This window comes from Pelodiscus sinensis, chromosome 21 (assembly GCF_052426305.1).
Source record: "Pelodiscus sinensis isolate ZL-2025 chromosome 21, ASM5242630v1, whole genome shotgun sequence".
Lineage (NCBI taxonomy): Eukaryota > Metazoa > Chordata > Testudines > Trionychidae > Pelodiscus > Pelodiscus sinensis.
The window spans coordinates 25,521,124-25,541,543 of record NC_143072.1 but is presented as its reverse complement, the minus strand read 5'-3'; the positions used below and the strand labels follow the sequence as shown (position 1 = coordinate 25,541,543).

Sequence of the window (20,420 nt, the reverse complement as noted above, 5' to 3'; positions counted from 1 at the left end):
AAATCCATACAATATGTACCCATCAAGGGTTTCTCTTGTATCTTCTGCTAAGACTTGCATTATACAGGCCACATCTTCATTTTAGTGGCCCAAAATATTTCACCACCAGGGCTAACCTGATAAAGGGAAGTATTCTGAAAAACATCGCTGTTATTATCTACAATAGTTAGTGCTTGTTATGTTTTTGACCATCATTTTCTTTTTGCTTCCAGCTCCGATCGGCTGATAGAAGAAACAATAAGGTAGGCATGGAGTTTCTAATTTTGTATTCTCTTTCACAGGGTCAGTAGTAGCTTTACTTTGAACAGCTTCCCATCAGTCATTTTATGTACAAAACATCCATCTTGAGCCTCTTGTGCAGTGGATTGCAAACAAAATTAGAGCAGTTAGTTTCCATCCATGAGCAATGCAGCGCTGTCATTACAGTGTTTTGCCCATTTTAATTTACCAGTTTAAACTTGTATCTGTGAAGACAGATGTATGTTCAGGCAGTAATTATTAAGATGCGGTATACCATTTAGTGTAACAGTGCTCAGGCCGGCTAGCAGATTAAGAACTATTCTGAGAATCTGAAGCACCTTCTTCCCATAAAGGAATTAGTGCTTCTGTAACCCTTAACCACATTCGCTACCCTAGCATTGCAGTCCACCTAGGAGAGGAGGTTTTTCCAGACACACCTGCATGGTTATTACTGTTGTGTGTTTGTGTGTGTGTTTGGTCAGTGATTTATTTATTTCTGTTTGTGTGTTTGAAATCCTACCATTTTGCACTGGACTGGAAATTTGTCAGATTTCTGAAGCACCCTATGCCAGAATTATAAATTATTTTTGTCTTGCATGCCTTTTCCAGTTTTCCCGCTATCACTGGGATTTTGCACAAAAATAATTAAGAGTTCTTGCAATAAGTCATAAGTTTTAGATGGTCTCTCATAAAAAACATTCAAGAAGATTTTCTTTCAAATAATACATATGATGGGATAGGCAATCAACAGTGCTGCTAAGAGGGGGCGGCAGGATTCGAAGTGTATCCATTAAGGGCTGGCTGGCTAGCTAGCTGAAGTACAGTGAGCTCAATACAATTAGTGTTGCGATGAAACGGGTTGAAACACAGTAATGTATCAGGAGGTGTATCAAGCTAACAGAAGCTATTAAAGTGGTCAGCACTGTGATACGTAGAAAGACGGATATTTATTTACATGAGCTTTTCTCCCTCAATTCAACATCGTGAATGTCTGAAGACGGCTGCAAAAACTGGCTCTCCGGATTAAAACCCCCCACTACGCGGCTTTGTTCGAAACAGCTTTTGCTAAGAATCATTCAATGCTAACTCTCTTCCTGTGAAAACTAAGCATCAACTCTGCATTTCTTGTAGTCTCTTCCTTGCTACCTGCTAGCTAGAGCAGTGTTTCTCAACCTTTTTTTTAATAAAGTACCCCTTTAAAAAAAGTACCCCCAGTACCTACAGTTTTTAGACACAAACAATTTTTTCTACCATTGCAACACATTTGTTTAAACAACTTAATTGTAGCCAGGCAGGTGATGACATTTTTGGGTGTAAAAAGTACAAAAAGAATAAAGCGCTGTACAACTTAAAACAAAATTTCAGTTTTCTCCAAATTTCAGTTGTGTTGACGTACCCCCCAAACTTCTTTTGAGTACCCCTATGGGGACCCCACTGGTTGAGAAACACTGAGCTAAAAGGCCTGAAAGTCTTGAGGTGTGATCTTCTGCAAAGTGACCAAGTGTTTTATCGCTTGTCACCCACTTATTCTCTGGATTGTGGCTCAGCGCCTCTGGGGAGATGTGCTTGTGATAGAAATTGCTCTCAGTCAGGCCCACTGATGGGGAGGACAGAGGGGGCAGTTGCCTTGGGTCCTGGTGATTCACAAGGCCCCAGGGCTCATGGTTGATGCTGCTGCTACCACAAGAGTAGAGGTGGCAAGAGCCCTGGCCCCTTTAAGTCACTGCCGGAGCGCCATGCAGTGCGCTCCAGGCCGTTCTCGGGGCTGGGAGGGCCACCGCAGCATATACTGAGCAGTGCTTGAGAGCTGGCTACCCAGCCACACCCCTTCTACCTGAAGCTCCGCCCCTTCTGGGAGAGGAGAGGTGGGCCACCCCACCTTGGCCAGGGGCCTGGCAAGTCTGTTGGCCCCTCTGCCTACAGTATATTGACTGGCTGGGTTCTGAGCTCTTTGCTTTCACTCAGTGCTTGGAGGTGTGTCTTTTGTGTTAACAGATGAACTTTGCCTCTGGGAATCCGGGTTCCTGGCTTCATTGCACAAGTCATTAGTTCTACAGAGCAGGCTGGCACCATATCCCATCTGGTGCCAGAAAGCTTCTCCATTGTATCTTATGAAATCTGGTTTGCTTGATAACCACAAGCTGCAGTTACCCGGATATGTAATTTAATTTGCATTGCTTCATTTTAGGTGTCACAATTCAGACTCTGCTTAAAGCCAGAACTGAATTTTTTTTTTTTTCCTTTTTCCTTCTCCAGTAATTGCAAGCATTCGGGTGTGATGATAATTAGTGGTAACCCTCACTGCATTTTAAGGACATTTACCAGATAGAAAATCCTCCAGCTATTAATTCCAGCATTGTCCATTGCTGCCCAGTTAAAACCCATGGACCTGTGTAGAGGAGGCCGTTGGATTGCTCATTCCTTGAGTGACTGTGATGTAATTAGCTTATTGGGCTGCTAATACTTGTCTGTCTTCTAAAGTTGCACCTGCTGTAGTTGCCTGTTTGTTTGACTAACGCTGAAAGCTGCAGAATTCCTATGAATTGGTTTTGAAAAGGTTTGTTACTAAGCAGCCAACATAGAAACATTGGAAAGTGCCTCTTGTGGTTGTGGGGGACCTTTGTGGATGACCTGGGACCTGTTACCAGGGGATAGATGGTCACATTCCACCAACCCACCTAGCACTATCTGGCCCCCCCCCCATCTCCTGCTTGGCAGTCACAGCAGGGAGGTTAAGGAGTCCATAGGCCCAGCGAGCAAGGGATGGGCCGGGGAGGGATGCCAGGGTCTTCCCTGTGCTGCTGCGTATGCTTGCTCTGTTCTGTGACTAATGGAGCTCTGGCTTCCCCAAGGCGGCCTGGGCATTGAGAAACTCGAGATCTGTTTTTACGATTGCTAAAAGCTCTTATGTGGCGCAAGGTTTTCTAAAGCCGTGTGTTTCTGCCCGGAGATGGGTGGGAACGTGCTGCCTTGCACGGCAGTTCTTTTGAGGCAACATTCACTTGCCTTGGGCTGATTTCAACGTAAATGTCTGGTGATATAATTCAGTGTGTAGTTAGTGGTCTCCGATTTTCTGCTCCATTTTCAGACTTTTATCATTTCCTCAAGATAGGGAACTGGCTTCCTAGTGACTGTATTTTTCATTTGCCCCACGTACTTTTTGGAACACTGTTTGGCGGGGGTTTGCTTTGAAGCATACATCAGACTGCAAGCTCTGTCTGACTAGTCATTATAAAAAGTTCCATAGATACCTCCTATTTAGTATTTCTGTTAAGATTTTGCAAAAAGCCCTTCAACCCTGGTGGTGATTGTCAATACAGTTTGTTTACTTTAGGGAGAAATTGCCTTCTATTTGGAGATGGAGTGACTTATTTGATGGGAGAGAGTAAAGGAAAATGTTCACCTTCCCTCTTAAACAGCCCACCCCTTGGCTCTAGACTTGCTCAGATACAAAAGGGCCAAGGCTTATTCGCTTTGCCTTGCAGCCTTTCCAAAGCAACATGGTATATTACTTTTCTTTAATCTGCACTAATTGTGTGTGGCGCTCTCACTCTCCAGCAGCTCAGTCACGTTAAAAGGTCTGCGGCCTGGTCCTGTTTCCATGCTTTAGCTCAAGTGATGGAGATTCGTGCTTTCTAACCCATAGGTCTCAGGTTCACCGGCAATAGGTGACCCAAACAGGGGCATTGTGTCTGTAACCGCTAACAACAATCTGTTCTCAGAGCCAGGAACAGAAAGCAAGAATCGTGATGCCCACCATTCCCCCACAGGGGAATTAAAAATCAGGAGACAGACCAAAAAGCATGAATTAATCTATAACAATATCATGATTTGTGGGCCAATGTCATATTTTTGGACATTATTTTTGAACTTTGGGGTTGGCCGTACTCCACTTAAATTAAACCGTGTGGATTTCACCCATGGAAGCTCATGATCCTATATATTTTTGTTAGTCTCTAAGGTGCCACAGTACAATTTGTTGTTATTAAACTTTGACTTCATTGCAGAATATGATGGGTGGCTACGGAGGAAGATCTTATTTGAGTTTTAGCTTCAATAATGGCGGAAAATCAGAAATGCAGTCTCCTTAGGTATCCTAGCCTTAATGATGGCTTGTTATTTAGCATCTTTTTTGAGCAACTGGGGAATAGATGTTCCTTTATTTTTCATCCTTGTTTGCTCTAATTGGAAAGATGGCAGACAAAACATGTTGGAAAAAGTGAGCCAGAACTGTTGCAGTAATTTAATACTAGGGTTTGGGACATCTTCCTACAAAACAACCTCTGTATAAGTTAAATGCAACAAGTGAGAGGATCTGAGTTCAGAGCAGATAATGAAGTAGAAGTGTCCCAATAGAACATCAAGTATTGGTTTTTAAAGCATGTCTTGCAACTTTGGAGCTTTGTTTTAATGTCACAGCTACATAGATTTGTCTTCAGCCTCACCTGCCAGGGGAAGAAGTAGGCGTTTTGATGTTTCTCATAGCCATGAAAGTCCTACATATAGGGCTGCTCCCTCCCCCTCCCCAAAAAAACCCCACACAGTTTAAAATTCAGTAAAAACAGTTGCTTCTCATTGGACCTGCATTAATTTTGGTAATACCTTTCATTCCAAAAGAACCCAGCAGGACATACAAATTATATACAAGGGTATTGTGCCCCACCTCTGAGAGGAAATGTCAGTTACACTGTGCTGAGCGTCACTTCACAACAGCTATGGCAATGAAGTAGGGAACATTATGATCCAAGGAAAACTGCCGAATATAGTTACCTGCACAGGAATCTGTCATTGTGCCTAGGTAAGCCCCGGTGAGGATGCCAGAACAAACTGTTGAGAAATATGGCAGATTCTCCTCTAAACTGGGGGTTGTTCTTCCAGAAGACACAGCAAAGGTAAACGTCTGTCTCGGCACACTGCACAGGCAATGCGTAGAGGGCGCGCGCACTTCTGTGCACCTCCCCAAGGCGGGAAGGTGCTGAGCCGAAAGTCCACGCCGCCATCCCTCCTTCCCTCCCTGCTTCACTCACAGGCAGCATGGAAGGTTCAGTCTGCACAGCGGGGCTTCTCGCTGCTCTGGGGAGTGCTGAGAAAAGGCCTGGAGGGGGAAGTAAGGGCAGGGTGGGGAGAGGGTGGGTCAGTGCCCCCTCCTTTCCCTGTCACGTGTCACCATTGCCACGCTGGCTAGCAAGACGTCAGAAATTCAGTCTCCTGAGGTATCCCAGCTCTTGTTTCGCTCACCAGACTCAACAAGAATTGGTTATTTAAAATCAGTTACATCGATCAAAGGCTGCTTCTGATTCCAAAGGACTAGCCACATATAGGGTTCCCTGTAAGCAGTGGGGCAGCCCAGCTTCAGGGGTGGTTAAACAGCACCGCCCAGTCAGGCTCAGGGCTCCCTGCAGGGAGCTGACTGACTGGGCATGGCTGATTAATCCCCTGTGAAGCTGTGCTGCCCTGCAGTTTAGAGGCAACACTGACCCCATACCTAGGTCAGTCTATAACTCAGGTCTTAAGCAGTAATCTCACTGTTGCCAATCCTGTAGTGTTTGCAACCTGAAACAAATACTAACACCTACGCACCCCGCAACGGAAACGTTGACCCAGGAGCCAATTCCTGCCCCAAGCCCCGTTGCCATTTACCTAGTGACATCATCATCGGTTCTAACCACAAGAAGAAAATGTCCAAGTGCTTGTTAGAATCTAGATTTGAAAACAGCTTTCCATCTAAGAGCCTTTTACAATACATATATATGTGTGCATGAGTACACTTTTGTTGAAGCACAGTAGCATTTATGGGCTTCTCAGAAGTGAATCTTAAATGTATTTAACATTAGCACTTGGCTGGGAGCCCTGCACTCGACACATCGGATTACGATGCCATCATGGATTATTTATAGTTAGACACTAAAGCATGCATTTCTCATAAGAAAGCCAGGAGGGTTTAAGAAGCTAGAACTAGCGTTCAGAACCATAAAACTCACCTGGCACTGGGCGGTTAAAAATATTCTATTTCGAGGGAGAGGGCTGAATGGCAGGACTTCCAGCAGAGACCAGGGAGATGGGATCTTGGTTCTCTCAGAACAGAGATAACGAACCTATTGTAATGAGCTGATTCTTCCTCATGTTCCTGTGACTCATGGAGGACAAACAAGTAATTTTTATGGGACTGAAAGTTCACACTCCATACATATAGAACTCTAGAATTCCATTTCTAAAAAAAAAAAAAGTTCAGATTTGGTAGCTAGAAATTTGCCATTCCAGATTTGTAGAAATTGCCATACCAGATCAGACCAAACATCCATGTCATGTAGTAGTCTTATTTCTGACCGTTACCAGTGCCGCCAGATACATCAGGGAAAGGTGCAGGAAACGCTATGGTGGCAAAAAACAGCCCATAAACGTCTTCCTCACGTCGATCAGTTGGAGGCGAACTATCCTAATGTATCTCAAGACCAAAAAAAGTTAAAATGGAGTTCAAGTCGAGAGCACAGGTCTGTAACAAGGATCAAAAACATTATAGGGAGACTGTAATTATCCCAAAAGGAATAATTAGAAATCCAGTAATCAGAGCTAAGGTTGCGCTTGACATATTTGGATTTCTTTTAAGATGTGGAAATGCATTCAGTGTACTTAACTCTGCCATGTAGTGATACTGTTCAGTAACCGTGCAGTTATGAATTTTAGTATTTGTGGTTCAGATGAGATCAAACTAATAGAAAGGCACTATTTTCATGTTGTCCCTCTGCCAGGGTGTCACTGCAGGGCAGAGGTGGGTACTCTCAGTATGACACCAGTGCTTAATTTCTTAAAGGCCACAGTTCTAATTAATTTGTAACTCGAGAACATAACCTTTTTTTCTGCTCTATCTTTTATGAGACAGGATGACCAGAGCAGAACTTACTACTCCAGGTGGGGGTGCACTGCCAATGTATATAAAGGCAGAGTGTGATTTCAGTACATCTTTTGCTTCACGTTCTTCTTACAGCCTAACATTTTGTTTGTGTGCATGAGTATAATTTATGCATGACTCATTACTTGATGCACTTTGAAGATAAACCAACACAGTCTCTCCTGGCCATACAATCACATTTTACAGAATGAAAGCCAAATCACCAGCTGGGGACATTTCCTTAACAATGCTTGCTGAACGCCTACCTTCTTGATCTTATTTTTTGTTTCTCATTGTTGACCTCCCCTGCTAGGCAATGTGTTTTAAGAACCTCTGATCTCACTGTTGAGACATCAGGTACCCAAAGGGTTACCTTGTTTCATTTTAATAACGCTTGCAGCTAGGAATATTGAGTGTTTTACAAAGGGTAAGAGCTCAGTTAAATTAACTCACATTTTACACATTTAAAATATGGATGAAGGACAAATGCTTTGTAGCTGAATTCTTATTTCCCCAGCCTCTCCTGGTAGTTGGAATCCCGTAACCAAATGTTTCTGAATAGTTAAACATAACATTATGCACCTTCATACTGCAGTTTAAAATTTGCATCACCCAACATTTCCTTTTCAGAAAATATTTGAGTAGACATTAAGTGCCCTATCACTTGTGAAAATTCTAAGTTCCTAATCTGTAAACTTTAAAGTCACTAGCTTTTGATTCCCTCCCTTATAAAGTAGGCTGCTTCTCTCATCAGATGTTAAAACATGAAATCCTCCGTTCCATAATAAAGTCTCATAATTATTTCCCAAGGGCACCCTGTAGATAGCTCAGCAGTCCTCTCTGTATCTCCTTGCAGTCATTTCCCATCTCCTCTTCAGTACCTTGAAGGCTGCTTTAATGAATCATTAAATGTGCTGTAAGAAAATGCAGGACTTAATGAAAAAAGGGGATTTGTTGCTGCACGAGGATTCCGTCTGAACAATTTACTGTGAAGCCAAGTATGAAGCTGAAATTCTTAGACAAAGTCCCCGGTGTGCAGTAAAATCCTGTGATGAAATCCTACCTACAGTTACCAACTTGTACACGTTCAATAATCCAAAATTCCCTAAAAGCTTTTCTCTAAAACTAAATTACTTTTCTGGAGTCTTCTGTTGACATTATAAACCTCAAAACACTGGAAGGAAAACTTTGGTGCTCAGTTACAAATGTGTATAAATCATCTTACACATGACGTGATTTGATGCGCATCCTATTTTTATGTACTACTTTTCTTTTTTTTTTTTTTAAGCATTGGATGATAACTTGCTGCTGCTTTTCTGGACTCAGCTCTTGATGCTCTGTTGAGAATTTCTGCTCATACCTTCTGTTGACCATTCTCATGTAGTACTGGGATAGACAGATTGTTGTAGCTTGTTTCTTTCCCTTCCATGTTAATTTGAGATGTGTAAGGGATCTCCACTGTAAAGATGAATCCGTCTCTTTCATGTGGCTGTTAGTTCACGTACCCACAGATGCAAACAGATTTCCCACGTGATTATTTCTGTTGTTCACAAAGAGAGGAGCCCCAGACCAGTTTTCTATATGTGACCTCCCTCTGCTTGTCCTGAAGACATTAGTGAGTTGCATCAAACAGACCCTTCATAAATAATCATTGAGCAGATTGAGAGGACAGCTTTTTGGACGGATAGCATTCGTTTTCTCCTCTTTTCCTCAGGATACCTTGCATTTATATAGCTCCTGCCATATCAGTGCTCTTTGCAAACTATAGGAATCACTTCAGCTACCTCCAGTGGGGACTTGGGGCAGGTGCTCATAGTGCACCCCAACAGTACAGAACATTTTAAGATAGGAAGCCAAGGGTGTCTCATCCATTTGGGACGTCTGGTAGGCAGAAGGTAGTTACCCCAATTCCAGTTGGAGTAGGAGGTTGGGGGTAACACTTTGCTTTTATAGAAAATTACTCTAAGATGTTTAATGGTGGTCAGGACCTTGGTTTTACATGTCCTTGGAAAGATGGCTCCTCCGTGAGGGCATTGCCTGCTATGAGCACACTAAGGCATTCATTCGGTAGAGATTTGGGAACCATGTGCTGCCTACAGAGCTAGTACCACCACTTCTGCTCAGGATCAACTTGCTTTGCCTTTGTCTCCCACCCTAGAGTGGAAGCCATGCTGGCCTTGCTTAGCTTGTAAGGTACGATGAGGTCACAAGTTAGATGGCTGGAAATCCCTACTGCTTCGCCAAGAAGCCAGCAATGTTTATTCTATGCTGATCTGGCATGAGCATATTAAAAAGAGAGCTGAAGATTATTGACAAAAGCAGAATAGACCACTGGAGACGTGAATCGCTTTAAGGCTTTTGTTAGTTCTACCCTGATGACTTTCAGTTCTCTCAAAGAAGTCTTTAAACTTCAAAGTGGATATTGAATAGTAGTCAGCTGTTCTGCAGTTGTCATTTGGAAAGATGAGTTTGATACACGTTTGTCATTAAACTGTTGATAAATACCAATTATTGATTAGCTCCCAATTGACCAGTAAGTTTCAACTTGATCCCAGTGCTGTTGGAACTCTAAAGTGAAACACTTTATTGATCTGCTCTGTCAATACATGCTATTCCAAAGAATTCACTGCAAGAGAGGCAGCACCCTCTATAAAGACACAAGATGGTCCCCTGTTTCCGCAGTGATGTTGAAAGCCATTGCTGCTGTTGCTTTTACTTCAGGCTCTTCCAGACACTGCTGGTTGGGTTGATTCACTTTGCTTATCTTCCCTATAATACTCCATATTATTTAATATGAATAATAATCTGATCTACTCTTAGAGCTCTATAGATGAGCATGGCATTTTACAAACTCTCAGGTAGGCAAGACATTTCCCCTCTGGGCTTACAAGTGAGCATGATCAAAAACTAAAAAAAGGATGAGGCATATGAGTTGGAAATGAATTTCCTAAGAGATCAGAGGTAGCAGTTCAGATTTTATGGAAAATACACAAGGGGGACGTGTGGCGTGTGATAGAACGGGTGTCATTACCAGCAGGCAGGATTTCTTGGAGTGGAAAAGGTAGAATAAGAGTGTCATGCACAGGGAGGTGTTTTAGGGACCACTGAACCCAGGTTTGTTCCTTCTTCTAGTGAGATACAAGCGAGTTTGAGTGCTATTGACTCTTCGCTACAGCTCTCCAAAGACAACTGGTGCACTCAGCCATTCTGCCCAGCTTCCCAGCTGATTAGCAACTGCTGAGTGTAAGTTCACAGAGGAGCAGCAAAGCAAGCAGTGTGCCATGGGATTATCCAGAACTGGTTTGTGACTGTCTTGTTCGAGGGCTTTATTGCTCCCTTGCTAAATATTCTGGTTTCAGGTTCCCCAAAGAGTTGTCACATCTAAAGAGGTCAAGAAAGGCCTGGCCTGCACTTGACAAGTATCCCAGCATAACCATGTTGTTGAAGAGTTATTATTTTTCACCAAAATAGTGTTACAGATACAACTCTCAGTATGGGTTGCAGTTGCATCAGTAAAAAGGTGATGTATACTGGATACTGAAAAATTTCCCCTTCCCATACAAGAATATGCTTTTGCAATGTGTCTCTGGGGGGTGGCTGTGTTACTCTGTAACTTGGAAAACAGTGAGTGGTCCTGTGGCACCTTAGAGACTAACAAAAATATATAAGATCATGAACTTTGTGGGTAAAATCTACTTCTTCAGATGACTTGGAACAGAAACCAAGACACAAGTTGGATTTCCCTAGTCAAGCACCCTCGGACCTGACCAGTCCAGGATGAGGGATTTTCCTGCACCAGGGGAGGTCATTTCTGGTCCCTCTGCCATCAGCCCTGGCCCAGCCCACCAGCTCCCCACCTGCTGCCAGCCCTGATGCCCTGCCAATCCCCTGCTGCTGGCCTTCTACCAAAGTTCTCTGGTCTTGCAAAGTCCATGCTGGACCATGGATGTTGCTGGACCAGCATCCCTCTTTACAGCATTTCAACCTGTGTATCTATTTAAACAGCAGCAGTAGTATCTGTCAGTTGTAGTTGGCACATTACAAAGCCAGTTTCTCCTGCCTTTAAATTCTGCATTTCACATCAAAAGCTATGAATGGGACACATCCAGCCCGCTGTTCTGTGTAACGACACGTCAGGGCTCAGCAGGTTAAAAATGTTGTGAAAACATCAGCAAGAGAGAGCTCTTTTTCTAACAGTTTTCTCCGCTCTGAGAGAGGTTCTCCCGTTGTTTATGTTGTAATTCTTGTGAAGTGTTTAATCTTTTGCCCTTCCAAAATAAAGCTTCTCAGACAATCTAAAGCTCAAACTGTATCAGGACCTATTTGATTTTTAAATATGGATGAAGGACAAAGATGTGCTTTGATTTTTAAACCTTTATACTTATGTAGATTTAGTCAATACACATGTAGGGATTACTCCTCAGCTGTTATCCATCCCTGTTGGTATCTATTGGTGTGTGCTGGTGTGTTGAAACTCTCCTCAGCCAGGTAGCCCTTTTCTCTTCCCAATTCTTTGTTAAACGCACTAGGGCTCCCCGAGCCACAGCTGTCATGTTTGCCTTGAGAGCGCCGTTCCATTCAGGTCAGCGAAACAAAATTTGAGCTGCAGTTGTACATAATAGGCTGCCCATTCATGTTCTGGGTGATCTCCTTGTCCTACCCCAGAATAGAACCCACATTTTCAAAACAATGTTTGAATTGCCTTGTCAGGATCCTTCAAAAATGAATGACATTTGAAATAAACACACCATTTTGTTAGGAACCTTTGTGTTCATTTCTAGACCCTACCCCTATATTTGTGTAAAATACGATGCATTGCTGCTGCCTCTAGTGCTGGGCGGGCATTGCACAAATTAGAATGTTGTGAGCTGGCTGGCTTGTGGAGAGCGTTCTCAGCAAGGACGAGTGTGTTCAGTGAACGTGGTCACATGCTGGAAAGAAATTGAGCCGTTTGGGGCAGTGTCATCATGTGGCATCTCATTCAGCTCTAGCTGATGAAAACGGCCCATTCCAACTCACTAGTAAATCAGTGCAGGAGTGTACACACTTAGCCCAGCTGACGGGCCTTTATTGCCACTTTGTCAGGAGCCAGAGGCTTTCTCTAGCTTGCATGGCATGGGCTTGATGGCACTCTCCCCTAGAACAGAGCGACTGTAGTGACTGAGATGCCTGCTTTATATGTGATCCCTGCTGTAGAGTTCCATTGGCTATGTTTGACCTCAGGCTACGCTTTGATCATCTCTCAGCTTGGCAGTTCACTTGTTCAGGTTGCTCTAACTCTCTGAATTATGATTGAACTCTCGTTTACTCAATTATGTTTATATCCATCATAGTGTGGGGTATCAGACAAGACTTTCAGGCGCTATCCTGAGTGAACGAAACATGTTGGTCCCCACAGTTCAACCAAACTCCTGGCTCACGGATCTCTGCCATAAGACTGTTTCTAAGCTTGCCTCTAATGTTGTTCTGTTGTCTCCTCTTTGTTTTATTTTGTTCGTTCTAATAGTCTGCACTGTTACCAAAGTTGCATGCATCACTAGTAGCTGATTAAGAGAGAAGACTAGTGGAGAAAATGTATCTCTGGAGAGTAGCTCCATCCCATTCATCATGCTCTGAAGGAGCTTTGCACACCTTGCTTGTCCATAGTTTTAGCTGGCAGGTTATATTTCGTACCATCTATTTGATCCATTCTTTTTTTTCCCTCCGCCAGCATTGCTATGGCAACAAAAGAAAATATGACTTCGCAGCGAGGGATGTTGAAGTCAATACAAAGCAAAATGAACACCTTGGCCAGTATCCTTTCAGAAAGAACTGTGCTGCATTGCCTTCAAGAAGAAGCTCTCTCCAGACAATTGATTCTGCAAATTAGGTTTCAGCATATTTTAACAGGAGAGATAATTGGGTCATTATACATCTACTGAGCAAAAGATTGCATTATGCCTGTCCCACCCCTGCTTGGACAAAGGGTGCCAAACTTAGCTGTTGTGTTTTTTAAATGCAACTTTGAATACTACATTTACGCCAACATTTAATTTTAATTTGGAGATCTAGATGACAAAATCTAATGTACTCCAACTCCATACGCTCTGCTAGAAGTGTATGATTGAATTGTACTGTTTTCCTGGTATTTTACTTTCAGGGACAAATGGCTGCAGTGTGATGTGACTCTGTCATGGCTGTAGAGTAGAGCTAAATGTTTCCATGACCTAAAGATCCCCTTGTGTCAGTCTGAGCACTTGATTTAAAGTTTGTAGTTTGTTCACTTCATCTCCCCTATTCCATGCTCTAGGCTAAAGAATGTGCTGGATTGTGAAGTCATGCATGTTTACCATTTTTCTTACTATTTCTTCTTTTCCATTGTTGCAGCGCAAAGAGGGGCATTAGACTCATTTGATTAGACAGATTACATCCTGAAGATATGTAGCTTGATGAGACACAAATTTCATTAGGCTGTTTTTAGTGACTGGCAAGAACAAAAACAACTCAACAAACATTCTCCTTAAAAGAGTTTGGGTGCAAAGACAAAGCTTTGAAAGTTCTGATATCGTTGCAGCTCTCGTTTTATACATTAAATCTCAGTGTTTTACAGGGAAAGCAGTTATTCCCTCTATGCCATGCAGTAAATAGCCTTCATCTGTGGAATATGAACTATTTCTGTAGCCAAACATCATCCATTGTTCCCTTTACCATTACTAGTGTTCTGCGAAGCTACAAATAAATGCCACAACTTTTTGTATGCAGTTAGCCCAGATTTCATGCTGGATTAAATATAGGCTTCTGCATGAATACCAACATTAAGCTTTGCTGTGATAAGTCTTCCTCTCTCTGTTATTAATGCAGTACAATTGTAATCTTGCTAGCTAACCATAAGGCCTTTTTGCCACCTCTGTTTTCTTTGGTTTTGAGTAGTTCTGAGCGCTTTGCTGCTAGCTTTCTGTGTATAGATCTGGGCTCCACCCAGTTTTGATGCTGCATGCTAATATGACCTTAACTCAGACCCCTAAAGATCGGTTTCCCGCAGTGAACAATCTGATTCAAAGGCTCAACCTACGGAAGCGACGGGACTCTCTCATCCTGGGCGGTGTTATTGGCATCTGTACCATCTTATTGTTGCTATATGCTTTCCATTGATGGACATTCTCCATAGACTCTGATAACCTCTTCTCCTCCCAACCCACCAAGGAGAAGCGGGTGGGGGGAACCCAGTAGACCTGATAAACAGCCTGTACATGATGGCTGGAATATCAACATGTCTAAGATTTCTGGTGGCAGACTTTACAACACTGGTTTTGAGCTGAAGCTGCAGTAATTCTCCTCCCCTGCCATATATACTTCCTCTCCTTTGGTCACATTTTGCTTAAAAATTTTTTTTAATCCCATGTCTCACTCTGAGGTAAGTAATATACAGCCTTTATCAGAGTCAATAGAGTCTCTGCCCTGCTGGATGATGATGAAATCTGTCATTAGCTATTAACTGAAACAATCATTAAGGTTCTCTTAAGTGGAATTAAGAAGCCAGTTCTCCCTAAAGATCAAATACAGGACTAGACACTTTTGCCCCATAATAAGGGTATTGCAGCTTTAAGCCATCAGGTTGGTTTGTTACGGCATACAACCTCTTAATTTTTTTTTAATTCATGATTGATTGCAAGTCATTTCTACATAACTTGTGCTGTGAAAACTCTGCTCCTTCCCACAAATTCTGAGACAAATAAGGATTGTTCCATTACTTTTTGCACAGAAGATGTTCTGAACTGCTATCTGAGGAGCACTTACAAGGTTTTTGTGGCTTTAAGGGGACTCCAGGAAATATTTGCAGTCCTGCTTTGAAAAAAGGGAGCCTATTATCCTTTCAGTTTTACTGTTGTATTAAGTCATTTAAAGTGACCAAACACTTTCACCTGAAATTAATTTTTTGGGTATAAATATTTTGGTTTTGGCTAATATCATAAAAGGCCTCGTAAATACATAATAGTTTCAAAAGTCTATTTTAATTTAGATGAAAGGTATTCTAATAGCATTAATATTTTTACACTGTAAGTAGGACAAAGTTTAACCTGTACATTGGAAAGGGAAAATGCATTGGTTATGCCTGATGGCCAATCTATCTGTGTGCAAAATTGTTAAATACGTAACTCCTTGTAGTAAAGAGTTAAATGAATGAGTGATTGAACATGCAAATACGTTTCTTCTCTAGTATGTACAAAACACACATACATAGATTTTTTTTTAATTGTTCATTGTCCAAATACACCAGAGATTTTTAGATTGTCAACAAAACCTGTTGGTTTTGTGTCTGCAGATGAAACTGTTAAGGAAATCTAATGTCAGGAATCTCTTTGATACAGCAAATAACGCAGCTTAAAGGTTCTCTCCCCTTTCCAGTTGTTTTCTTCCATCTTCGCCTGTCTTCTAACCATAACAAGCAAAACTCTAAGGCACTGGGCTTTTCGCTAAGAACTTGATTAACTGATTGCACAACAGACTTACACACTCCCAAATTTAGTGTCTGTCCTCTCCTTAATCACAGTTGTCAGACTGTACGGAGATGTTCCCCTGTCTCTAAGTCCACCTCTGGACTAGAAGACAGGCCACCCACAACAGCATTAATGCATTTTAATACTGTTTTTATAGCCTGTTGGAGGAATTAAAGAATTGTGCCTGTGGTATTCTTCATTGGGACTTGAAAAGGGCTTATAGGCCGGATAACATCTTTTTGATAAGCAGGCTGCAAAGACTCTGTCAGTTATTCTGACAAATGATTAGAAGGCATTTGAGAGTAATGCTAATAAAATTGAGGTTTGTCCTTTTAAATAAGGAATTGTAATTTGGTTGATTGGGGAATATCCCTGATTTTGAAATGAAGTGCTCATGGGGGAGGGGGGAATTTCTTGATAAAGACGGAAGGATCAAGGAAATTTATTAATGAATTTCTGTATGTTGGGAGATCAAAACTCTTCTCCCCTGATGCTTTTTCTTTGATTTTTCAAAGGGTCCTGATTGGCAGTTATGCTCTATGAGGGTTTATAGGATTTGGTGGTTCTGTGGTTGGCAATTATAAGACCTGCAATATCATAAATAAATTCACTTATTTAAGCTGATGGCCAGTCTTTTTAATGGGCTTAATTGATTTGGTGCATTATTTAATCTTACTTTATGAAGCTGCTATGGCAAATGTGCAGATTGTACCAAGTATCAGTTAATTTGTTACGGCTGGGGAGGATATTACTATGGGACATACAAGAGCAAAAATATGACGGATTCCCTTTAAAAACAAGAGGTTCAGGCTAGAGGTGGCATTTCAGTGGTGGGCAGCTGCTCACTGTTTGCTTTAGTGCTGGTGTTAAGAGGGTTTTGCATCTAATATGTTTAATTATCCCGGCACAATTGCCCCTTCATGAGCCACTGTCAGTCACATACCTGGCTCAGGCAGGTTGCCAGCATCTCTCTGAATAGACGGAAGGGCTGTGGCCTGTGGAGAGATGTGCTAAATGCCAAGGGTCTCTTCTGATACAGCTCTGTACTGGGGGTGACGGGTCTGCACATGAGGAAAATGAAAACAGTGGGGCTGCTTTAAAATTTAATCCGGAGTCTGACTTACCCTTGTTACTTGTTCATCTGCCTTTGATTGCAAACTGAGCTTCCTTAGTGTTTCATTGTGTCCAGCATTTCTCTGCTTTTCTGATTTCCTTAGCCAGTTAGACACCTGCCTCTCCTCTTGCCGTAGGTGGGACCCATTGGTAGCCCAGTGACACAGGTTCTTAATACATTTAAAAGGCAGAGCTGCAGTGGGCTCCCAGGCCAGGAGCTAACCCCGCTGCAGCACCCCTGCTTGTCGACTAAATGGAAAATCCATTGACTAGTCGATTAGTTGATTAAACTAAATGTAACATCCCTATTTCTGACTAAAAGTTGCAGCTTGGTTTTTCAGATTCCCTGTCATTGGAACAGCAATCCTGATAACATCCAGGGCTGTCTGAAATTCATAACTAGGATGTCCAGCAGTTAAATCCCCTCCAGATTTTATAAGGAGTTTTTATGCCAAGTGTTGCCTGTTGATGCTGTGCCTGCAGCCTCAGCACCGGACTGTTGTGTCTGCAATAGTTGATCCATATTCAGCATCCCTCACTAGGCATCATGTGCAAAGCAAGGTTTTGCAAAAGGTTTTATTCCTGCTGCATGTCTCTGGGACCAATAGAAGGCTCACCAGATCTCTGTTCCTTAATTAGACAGGTGGTTTCGTTAGTCAGAGAGTCTGCCTGCTGCCGAGGGGCTGTAATGGAAAACGTAGCACATTTCTTCTTCAGTTAATCCCTGGCAAATTTAGAAACTCCTGGGCCTAGAGTTCTGGATGCAGTTGGCAGTTCACACAGCCACATTACATAATAACCGAAGCTTTTCTTCAGCTCCGTGCAAAAGGCCCCTTTTGAAAGCCCTAACAAAACCAGTGTGTGAAGAATCTAAAGTTCCCCACTGGGTGTTGAAAATAAAAAGGAAAAAGTAGATCTTTAGGAGTGAGCCATGCATTGACGGTTCAACTGTCGGCTCTTTTCTTCAGGGAACCCTGGGAATTGCTGCACATGGGGTGAGAGCTGACCTAGCACGTTGGACTGTGTAGCTCATTTAGCCAACACCGTTAAACTTCTAAAACGACTAAAAGTTGCTTCCCAAGCACCCTTGATGCAGAATGGAATTTTTCCCCGTCTTGTTTTCAACTAGCATTCAGGGCAGGGAAGGAGGGGACACCGGTTTGTTACAAAGGGTTGCAGATTGATTTCCTCTGTCAGAGAGTGACCTGGTTGGTATTACAAATGCTCCCTTCCCTGCAGAGTTGTGTAACAATACGCGGCACAGGAGCATGCATTGAAAGACAAGCTCAGACAAAGCTGAGCCATGTTCTGGGAGACGTCTGCTCTTTGTGCTGTCTCTCTCGTGATGACTGGACATTTGCAATCAATGTGAGGCTTTCAGCTTTGAATGAAGAAGCTGTTGGTCTGCCCACCATAAGAAGAGCGGAAAGCTGATCCAGTCGCACTCTGTCAAGTCTAATGTTTGTTCTTTCTCATGGAATATGCCAATCCAGCCCCATGGATGTTCTTTTCTAATTGCACTTTCTAATGTGTTTGCTTTTCAAATGGCTTCTTGAAACCTAACTATTTTATTGTACCTCTAATTATTTTTGTTCTCACCTCATGTGCATTTTCTGTATGTATAGAAAAGCTTTGTTATGTAATTTAATAATAAATTAGAATTCTAAATAATGGTGTTTTTTGCCCCTGTAAGAGTGCCAGGCTGCCTACATCTCGGTTTTAAGCGACAGACAAGACTTAAGTCATTCAGTCCATCTCTCTACCAACATAGGATTGGAACCTGGAATAAATATTCCATTTTTATCGAGTCTTATCCCAAATGTAGGACTTTTACACCTCTGGGAGTGTTTCTAAATACACAGTATACATGGATGCCCTTCCTATTGTTTATACCCCATGTTCCTCTCTAAATGGTTCCTCTTTCTTAGTGTTTAAACCCTTTCCTCACTGATGGACTTTTAGGTCTTGTCTTTACACCACAGAAGATCGACACTGCCGCAATCGATCTTCCAGAGTTCAATTTAGCGAGTCTAGTTAAGACTTGCTAAATCAAACTCAAAGGGCACCCCCAATGGTGTCCAGTACTCCTGCTTTTGAAAGGAGTAAGGGAAACCGGTGGGGGTAGTTGCTTTTGTCAGCCTCCTGCTGTGAAGCCAACACCAAACTTTGCTGAAGGTAAATAAACTCTAGCAACGTAGTCTACATAGTTGGAGATGCATACTGTAAGCCAAGCTGCCAGGTCAAGTGTAGTCCTGGCCTTACTCTACTCTTTTAGTGTTCTCTAGTCAAGCACTATCCATACATAACCCCTCCCTTGCCGGCCATTCTCATTAGCCCCATACTCGTTTGTTCTCTGAACTCCGTCTGATTTGTCAGCATTTTTCTGGTAATGAGATCTGCAGGATTTCCTCCAAATCAAACATTAATCAGTAGCAACTCAAGAAGTCTAGGAAAATCCTCCGCTTCTTAGATGTTGAGATGTCATCAGCTCAACCAGGGAATTAAAAGTATCATTTAATGGAAACTTACTACTGTTCTCCTCCATCCAAAAGACAACCCCTTCTCCCCATTCTCACTGATGTTTTGACACTAAAGACACGTCTTTCACTTCACTCTGTTTCACCCTGGTTTCTGCAGCAAATGTGTAGGCTTTGTGGTAGTATTTTTTCCCCAAGCTGATTTTCACCTGCTGAGAAGTACAGTGCAGCAATTGCTCAGACAGCTGCTTCTTAGGCTCTCTGCTTCCTCTCTTCCCCACTCACCGCCACCTGGCAGAGACCCCCAGTCATACGCTTCGCTTTCACATGAATGCCAGCCAGGCCTGCCATCCATCCGAGACTACCCGCCAGAGTGATAGAAATGGGCTGCTCCCTTGAGTCACTGACACATCTGTCCTTTTCGTTTCAATGCACCACCAGTAAGTAGCAGGCTAGTTGCCTGCTACTTAGGTTTGTGCAGGGTCCTGGGTGAAAAGCTGTCAGCAGCTGAGATGGATTAGAGAGATGTCTTGTTTAACACTTGCTTTAATTTAGTCTGTGGATATTCAGATCCACCTATAATCTTGGGAGACGCATCTCTGCCACCTTGCTTTTGAAGTGCATCATGGCAGTTGGTCTGATCACCTGTTTGAATACTGATGTGGCAGAACTTCAAAAATCTCTTCTAAAGGTCTTGACTGATTGAAAATGAAGCAATGTTAACTTCTTCGTCCAGCCAGGGACTGCCAATGAAACGGTGGCGCTTTTACACCTGTTTAAATAAAGACATTCTTGAATATAGTGGACCCTAGTTGGCAGGCAATAGGAGTTGTTGGGGATCTCTAGAGAGAGTCAAGTAACACTTATTACCTATGTTTAAAAACAAAACCCACGTTGTTGCCAGTAATACCTTTAGCTACTTTCTCAAACCAGCTATGTAAGCCATGGGATGTGATAGAAAACCTCTGCCCTCTACTCAGAGTGTGGAAAAGGTACATTTGTGCAGAGTGAATAGTTTAGCGCTGCACCTAAATTCAGATTTTGCTTAATCCCCTCTTGTTTTGTCACTTGCTATTTCTCTCCTGTACGTATTAGACACCTCTTCTTTGATGTAGGTGCTTTAGTATGGACTCCATGTGCCTAAATTCTAGTGTCTCATGTTAAAATGAGACACTCCCCCAACTGCAAAACTAATTCTGCCAAATTTCAGTTTCATCCTAAACT

General features: G+C 42.5%; 1 protein-coding gene across 3 annotated transcripts in view; it reads left to right on the top strand.

The window, feature by feature from the left end:
* Window positions 1–18,390, top strand: part of GOSR1 (golgi SNAP receptor complex member 1) — a 60,901-nt gene extending 42,511 nt beyond the window's left edge. For all 3 annotated transcript variants that reach the window (XM_075904624.2, XM_075904625.2, XM_075904623.2), the window contains 3 exons: window positions 213–242; window positions 12,840–12,922; window positions 14,136–18,390. In XM_075904624.2, the coding sequence (XP_075760739.1) occupies window positions 213–242; window positions 12,840–12,922; window positions 14,136–14,260 (238 nt within the window). In that variant the 3' untranslated portion in view covers window positions 14,261–18,390. The remainder of the gene's footprint in view (window positions 1–212; window positions 243–12,839; window positions 12,923–14,135) is intronic.
* Window positions 18,391–20,420: the final 2,030 nt, after the last annotated feature.